General features: G+C 39.1%; 1 protein-coding gene across 1 annotated transcript; it reads right to left on the bottom strand.

Moving 5' to 3' along the window:
• Window positions 1-1,345: 1,345 nt before the first annotated feature.
• Window positions 1,346-6,161, bottom strand: cnr2 (cannabinoid receptor 2). Its single transcript, XM_051407832.1, has 4 exons — window positions 6,128-6,161; window positions 5,686-5,835; window positions 3,590-3,676; window positions 1,346-3,437 (listed from the first exon to the last, which is right to left on the bottom strand). Exons 3-4 carry the CDS (start codon window positions 3,648-3,650, stop codon window positions 2,389-2,391), a joined length of 1,110 nt encoding a protein of 369 aa, XP_051263792.1. The 5' UTR covers window positions 3,651-3,676; window positions 5,686-5,835; window positions 6,128-6,161; the 3' UTR covers window positions 1,346-2,388.
• Window positions 6,162-8,235: the final 2,074 nt, after the last annotated feature.

Here is an 8,235-nt window from a genome sequence, read left to right as displayed (position 1 = left end):
GAGTGATGTTACACTTAAATCTCGTACAGTAGAAAGCAGATTTATAGTTTTTACTTACCGTCTGTCAACAGCTAACGGGTTTCATACTGTATTTTCGCATTTTCTCTACAGGTAAATAAAAAAGTAATTACCAGATAAGCAGGCTATGTACCATCTTGCAATAGGCAATATCTCTGCCTGTCTGCACGGTGATAATAAACTGGAATAGAGTCTCGATCACACTAGTGTGACTGAAAATATGAATGTTTTTGTAAGCACTGCATGAACACATCTGTATACTAAAGCAGAGATACTTTACCTTCTGATCTTATCTTAGGATAGTTTGTTTTTATCAGCTATATGCATCAGTAACCAGCCACACACTCACTACTGTATGTTGTTTTGAAAATAGTAATGTCCATTAATGAATCGCCCATCAATTTATATTTGCTTCAGTCTCTACCAGGAGATGTTCATCTGGTTGTGGCAGTTTAATATGTGCAATTAAATGACCTCTGTAAATCCCTGATTTAAAGAAAATTCTTGGACCAAAACATTCTTTTTACTGGAATCCTGCCTTGTTAATGCGTAGCCTAATAATATTGTTCTTATTTGACTGTAGGCACATTAAAACAAAACAACATTGTATGCAGTCATTACTGTTAACAGATGGACCTGTGGAAAGAACAAAACATGCAGCCGGTTTTTATTGTAACTTGTGGTTTTTACTGTTGGGAAGTATTCAGCAATAATAGTTAAAGTGGCATTTTTCTCCTCATAAAAAAGTGATAAAAGCGATATGAGCAATCATTTTCTTGATTTTCCACTGGGTAGTTCCATTAGATAGGACATAAATGCACATTTTCCTCCTCACTGCATTCTTTAGCTGTTTCTGGTTATCTGATGTAGCATTTTGAAGAATAAAATACACTCATTTCCAATTTTATGATCATTCTGGAGGCTGTAGTTTGAGTCGCTGTTGAATTATACTGAGACGGGTTTCTAATATTTAGCCTACCCTTATTCATATAAACTGGGTAGGCCTATACAAAATAACACAAATGCCACCTCACAGTATAATTAAAATCGTTTAAACAAACATATAAACATTAGAACTTTTATGAAGGCAGAATTTATTGTAGGACTGTTTTATAAGACCCACTAATAAACTTACTCCTAGACAATTCTTATTTTCTGGCAGGGCAGACTCCCAGCAACCTCACTAAAAAAACATCCACCCAGAAGATTGATACAGAGATAAAGACTCATTGCAAACACCACCACCCAGTGCTGACTTGGTTTCTAACAATGACATAGCTTTACTTATGGAATTTGCTAAATACCAAAATAAAGACTCAAACTGGAGTATGGTCAAGTATTATTTTTTAATCAGTTGATATAGCAGTTTACACATGTTCTGTCTGGTATCCAATGGCACCTGTGAGTTTAAGTGCATGTCAATGTCTGTCAATATGTTCTTCACTGCAGCTGCCAGTTGTGACCATTGCAGAGAGTGTTCTAGCGTCCATGCTCGTTCTCTTCCTGGCGTGTGTCCCATTTACCTCGGCACACTGCTTGGGATTCATGTGGTGAACATTGTGTGAAATCCTCCCGTGCTAGGGGCCTTTGTGGAGTCCTGGCATTCATGTGCAGATAGGAAGGGCAACCCACAGGGTCCTCTTTTCCTGCACGCCGAGGGACAATCCTCAAACATAAACAAGGACACGAACAATAAATACACTTTTCTACTGTGTGGTGAACCCAGAAGTTAAGTCAGCACTTCAGTTCACAGGACACATGTAAAAGGAGAGAGAGAGAGAGAGAGAGAGAGAGAGAGAGAGAGAGTCACGGGGGGTGGAGAGGTTAAAGGTTATGGGTTGGATCGTCACATACACTAAAATGTTTGCCAAAGCCTATTTAGCATTGTTTCTACTGAAATCTGTTACTAGTGTCTTTCTTCCACTCATCACCAAAATGTAAAAACACTCCTAGCTGTAGATAGCAATATTTTGAAATCCTACCATACTTATATGATCAAATTAATAGCTCATGGTGACAAAATATTTGCCAAGGTTAATGGTTTCTTCTTACAAGCTGTCTTTTCCGTGTATCTTGTAACTGCAAGTAAAACTAAATTTGTAGCACGTTTCCCACATTATATACATTTCTGATCTTAGTTATCACCAGTTATTTTAGTTATGTTTAATAGTCTTTACTACAGCAGCCTTTACCACAGTAAATTCTATCAAAAAGACAAGTTTGAGTATGATGAATGAATGATAGATGAATCCTGCTCACAGATATTTTAGATATTAATCTGAATCTACAGTGAAGTTGTGAGTAATGTCTGTTTTTACACCCCAAGCACGCTGCCATAAACACAGACACTTCTCTATCTACAGCTACTCCTTAACTCATTTTCTGATTGTTCACCACTTCTGAGATCGAGTTAAGTCGGGTGGTTCTGTTCCTGGACTCTTCTGCAGAGGGTAACCCTGGTGGTACGCATTCTGCTGCTCTTTTACACTTCCCAACCTCACACAGCTTCTGTAGCAGCTGCAGTAGAGCGACTCTTAACTCTCGACAGCGCAGTGCATACAGCAGTGGGTTGACGGCAGAGTTGACCAGGCAGAGGGTGCTGCAAAAGGCGAAGGCTCTCTGTTGGGTGTGGGTAAGGATCACAGAGACATCAGCTAACATGAAGGAGAGTGCAGGAAGCCAGCAGCCCACAAGAATGAGTAGGATCAGACCAAAGGTACGTGCTAGCCTGATATCCATCCTCATGCGGGCCTGGCCTGTACCTGCTGCTCCCTGGAGGTTGGTCATGGAGGACTCATGGCGGTGGGCCTTCCACAGGATGAGAACGTAAGCCCCCAGAATGAGAGCCAGAAGCACAAGGATGAAGCTGGTCCAGCAGGCCAGATAACCCTGGTTGATGTAGGGAAAGAGGCGTGAACAGGGTGGAGTAAGCTCTGTGTGACACCTCCAGCCCATCAGAGGCAAGAAAGAGATGAAGATTGTGGCACTCCAGAGGATCAGCAGGCTCAGCAGGGCTCGCCGGCGGGTCAGCACTGTCTTATAGCTGGGGGCCTTTTGAATGCAGAGGTAGCGGTCCAAAGCAGTCAGCAGTAAACTCCCCACTGAGCTACTGAAGGCCATGGTGACACCACCTAATTTAAAGAGGTAGGCCGTGGGGCCATCACTGTGGTGAAAGAGGTGAAAGTCCAGGAAGCTGGTGGTGAAGAAGCAGCTGGCAAAGATATCAGCCAGAGCAAGGCTGGCAATGAACAGATATGAAGGCCGTCGCCGCAGGGTGGCTGTGGCAGCGATCACTCCCAACACAAGAGCGTTTTCCAGCAGTGTAATGGGACCTGCCAGGAAACAGATGGAGCCGATGGCTGTCCTTTCTGCCTTCATAAGGACCATGTAGCATTCCAGATTTTCACAAGAACTGTTAACTGTAAGATAAATACAGATATCAGGACACATTTTAGTGGGAAAGTGTGCTGAAACTACAACTGCAATTGTAAATGCATCCTTAAGTATTAGCATGAACTGCATTATCTTCATCAACCTCAAAATCTAAAGAAGTATATTTAAGGCTGCATACCTATTGGGGACGAGGCGTTCTCTTTGGCTTCTGTGGGTCCTAAAGAAGTGGGAACCTCCATTTCAACTGTTACAGTATGGGCCAGTGCTAAAATGTAATGAGCAAATAAGGTAAGTCATTTAAATGTTTGTTGTTTTATTAAGACAAATAAACATATCAGCAGCCAAAACACAGCAAAAATTGTTATTGGAATTCATCAGAATTTTATTTTGTTATAAGTGATTACAAGATTACTGTAATTAATGTGTAAGACAAGAGAACGAATACAACAAGATCAAAACCTCTAGAGGAAAAATAATACAAGAAAAAAAAACAATTATTATTCTTTAATTATGTGATTGATGACAAACATTCACCTCTTTTTTTTTTACAGTAAGTGGATGAGACAGGCAACAAATAAACTAGAAAATGACTTTTTCTCTCTTTGTCAATATTGAACTTAGTGCTAAAAAAGAACATTAACATGTGTGAGTCACGGCAGAAAGTCATTTAGAGGTCAGGGCAAACAGACAATGATCATTACAGTATCTGCTGATGCTGATATTGAAGAGATTGTTGCAAGGAGCCCGCTAGATCATGGTTTAAAGCAAGCCATAAACCAATTTTCTTTGAAAAGAAGAAAGAAAGAGCTTCATATCTGTCCGTGCTATGTAGAAACACTTAATGTGACCATGATCTTTTCGGTGTGATTCCTAAAATCCTCGGATCTTATCACTTTCAGCTGCATATATAAAACATTTATAACTATTATGACTTGAACATGATCAACATATATAATCCTTTATTGTATAATGATGAATACATTTCCTTGATTTCTTGATCCAGAGTGACAGCGGAGTGTCCAGTGAAACTCTATACCTCTCTCTTTTTCATTTTTATGATGTGAGCTTGTCCAGAGGATTAATATTTAATTCATTTTTCCACAGTGATTTTACTGTAAGTGCATTCAGTTACCTGCTGGGATGAACATAACAGCAGACTGGTGTTGCTGGTCTATTATCATATTTAACAGGATGAAGACTGCCCCCTTTTGGAATTAGAGGGGAATGTACTGTAACAAAACAGTAAATCAGTGGGTGAAGGTCACCACAGAGATGAACAACCTCCTGTAGAGTACATCACTTGTATTCAATCAATAGATTAAACTAAGTGTTGAAAGCTGATGTGAATGGATTTGATTAATGTAAACAATGCTGTAATAAACGAGAGCGACCACCTAGAATTTCTCACAATCGACTGGCTTAAATATTTTTGGGAGGCAACAATATGACAAATAAAATAATTCACACTAACTTTAAAGGAAAACTTGTTCATGACACCTGGGAAACACTGAGACAATTACATTTTAAAAAACATTAAAACAAATGAAAGAAAATAGGAGGCTTATATGACTCCTATATAGGATATCCTCAGGAGTAGACTTCACCCAGTCACTATGCCCTTTATTCCATTTTTATCCCTTTATTCTGTCTCCAGTGACCATTATTTTTCTTCAGAAATTTGGTACACCTTATGAAAGCATAGGAAATATATTTGGGCAGAAGTGATGGAAGTAAATTACTTTCCAGAAAGCCCCTTATTGACTTGAGGGACAATATTTCTCAATTGAACTGTGGGCCATATGGGTGCATGCACTGTGGATATTACACACCCTCAGGCTTGTCTTTCCTCCCTTGTGGTGAAAGATCTTGATTGGCTGAGTGCTGTGTTTTGACTATTAAGGATTCTTCAAAATGATTGCCTCTTCAATAAAGCAGCAGCATATAATAAAAAAACATACAGGCATCCAATCGAGTCTCACCACTGGTGACCTGCACGTTGAAATATGATGTGTCAATAACTCATTGAGTCACTGTTGCACGCCGCCACAATCTTACAAAATGTCACAAGTAGAAGCCAAAAACCGAAACATTTTAGGGCGAAAGTATACTGCACAAATACACAAACTGCTGAAGATTAATTCCTTATAACTTCAAAAAATATATGTACATCACATTTTCACAGAGCTTTCTTCACAAAGCAAGTTTAAATCCAATTTAGGAATTTATTACTATCTTCATTTGAACTTTTAACGGAATAACCTTTTAAGAGCTTACCCTTTTGTTGTTTCTGGTACCTGGTGGTTTCCTGTTTTCGATTTTATATTGCCTCTCAGCAGCAGAGCAGCTGCAGCATGGTCTCACAGACCTACAGACCTGACTGGTGGCAGACTGCGATTGTGAGGGGAGAAGATAAAGAAGCTGTGGCTGTGATGACATGAAGGCGGGGGGGAGGGACAGGGAAAGAGAGAGACACACACACACACACACACACACACACACACACACACACACAGAAAAAGATAGAAGGATGAGCCCAAATGATGTTCTTTTGAAGTATTACAAGTACATCTGGAGTCTTTAATGAAACTGAGAATAAAGTAATAGCAGAAGAGCCCATTTTTCTGTTTGATTATATATACTAGAGATTAAAGGGACTAGATGAAATGTTTCCATATGTATGCATTATATACATATACATATAATAGAGATCACACACATCTGGGTGTCCTTCTCAAGCGATGCCGTTCCAGCAGTCAGGATGGACTCATGGGAGGAGAGCACTTAAGCAAGGTGTTGGGTGCTAGGTGTGAAAAACATGTCGATAAAAAAAGGAGGAAAAACACACAGTGCAGCATTTACTTGAAAAATATAAATAAAGTGACTTTGTCATGGTTACATTATGCTTGGCTGTGAACCCATTACTCCCACTGAGAGTGTTTTTCCCCCCCAGTGCATTAATGACCTCCTAAGTGTACCTTGAGTAAAGATTACTTTGCCAAACTACTTTGCAAGGTCAAGATTAAACTTTCAAATTAACAACCTCCTTTTACCCAGCCAGGATAGCAGAAGACATCTTGCCATTGAATTATTCCTTTTTGTCCAGCTCTTTTGCTAATTACTTTCCACTCATCTTCATTTGAAAGACGGTATCTGGGATCACACATGCACGCTCTCACCCCTTCCTCGTAGGAATCACATGGTTTATGTTTTTTATAACATATTGCTTGAAGGATGACAAGAATAGCTTAATTGCTTGCCCTCTGTGGATTGGAAGGACTGGCAAGATGATAAAATAGGAGATTTTAATTATGTCTGCTTTGTTAATTTAAAGATACAAGTGTGCACATTATAAAAGACAATTGAATATGATTGTTTTGTTCTTGGTGTATAATAAAGAGTTCCTTTGAAAAAAATTGACTTAGTTGTTTGATTTTGTTTTACCTTTTATACCTTTCTATCAAACTGTTTAGCCCTGTTTTGTGCTCATTCATTTCAAATGGGGCTTATTAGGGTTTATTATTGAACATGTTTTCACTGGATCCACAGTATGTACTGAAGTGTCTCTATTGCAAATTCACACAGATTTTTTATCTTTTCTTTTACACTACTGACCAATAGCCATTGAAGTCAAGGTAAGTGGGTGGGTCAGGGTGTAATACTGCTTGCAGCACAGCAGGGGGCAATGCCAAGCAACCATGAACTAGTGGGCATGAGTCATGAGTCATGAGTGACTGGCAGTGAACATAATTAACATGGCTATGTGTTAAAAGGTTGTTCAGCCTTTTAATCTTTATTATCCTTCAAAGATACAAAATTGAACGCACCGAGCCGTTCCCTCATCAATTAAAGCCGTTTAATTTAGCTAATGTCCCTCTGGTGAAAATAAAAAAAAGTACATTAGTAGTTCAATAACAACTGAATCAGGTCATGAAATCACATTCCTGAGGCATTCTGAAAATGAATTAGCATCCTATTTTAGCCTCCCACTTTAGAGAAAAGTATGCTAAATAAAACAGTAACTGGGACTAACAAATATATTCAATAACAAGAAAACAGGTCAGAAAGTTTTGTGAAAAGTTGACGTTCAGACACCATTCAATAAAGTGACTTATGATTTGAAAAAGCTCTTGTAATAAGATGGTGATATCAGGTACACTGGTCGTGTCCTCTCCTCCTCTGACCTGAAAGATCCAGCAGACCAGAAGGCAGGAAATGTGATTATGAGCAGACAGCACAGCTCCAATAAGATTTCTTCTCAGTCACTGTCTGACCAGGTGCAGCACAGCAGAACAGGCCACAGGACAGAATAAAGCTGGAAATGTTCAATTATCAGCTGAATTACATCATCCTGTTACACAATCCCCTTTTTAGAAATCACCTTGGACACAAACATTAGGGCTCGCCTTGCGGTTTCAGATGGTTTCAGGCTGAATCCATTAATCAAATTTCCTCTCCTCATTTCCAGATTGCCAGACGTTCAGGCAGCAGTATCAGATCACTGATGTGAAAAACACAAGAAAAAATGAACACATCAAACAAAAATCCAATTACTTCATGCTAAATGCTTTAATAATGATTAATTATTTACAGGCTTGGGAAGTAATGGATTACATGTTACAGAGTTACCTAATCAGGACACAAAAAGGTTACTGTAATCCATTACAAATACAGTAAACAGAAAAAATATGAAATCAGATTAGTTACATTTAGTAGAAATGGGGATTATTATTATCAGGATTGCAGTTTTAAAATACATCACACAGTACAGAGTGAGTTCTGCCTTCCAGCTGTGCAAATGATCCCTAGACTACTGCCTGAATTTGC

The sequence above is a fragment of the Dicentrarchus labrax genome, unplaced genomic scaffold (genome assembly GCF_905237075.1).
Source record: "Dicentrarchus labrax unplaced genomic scaffold, dlabrax2021, whole genome shotgun sequence".
Classification (NCBI taxonomy): Eukaryota; Metazoa; Chordata; class Actinopteri; family Moronidae; genus Dicentrarchus; species Dicentrarchus labrax.
This window is presented reverse-complemented; position numbering and strand designations above follow the sequence as displayed.

Coding starts and splice junctions, on each gene's coding strand:
- cnr2 (XM_051407832.1), bottom strand. CDS start 3,650: ATGGAGGTTCCCACTTCTTTAGGACCCACAGAAGCCAAAGAGAACGCC. Junction 3,438..3,589: donor GAACGCCTCGTCCCCAATAG/GTATGCAGCCTT, acceptor TTTATCTTACAG/TTAACAGTTCTTGTGAAAAT.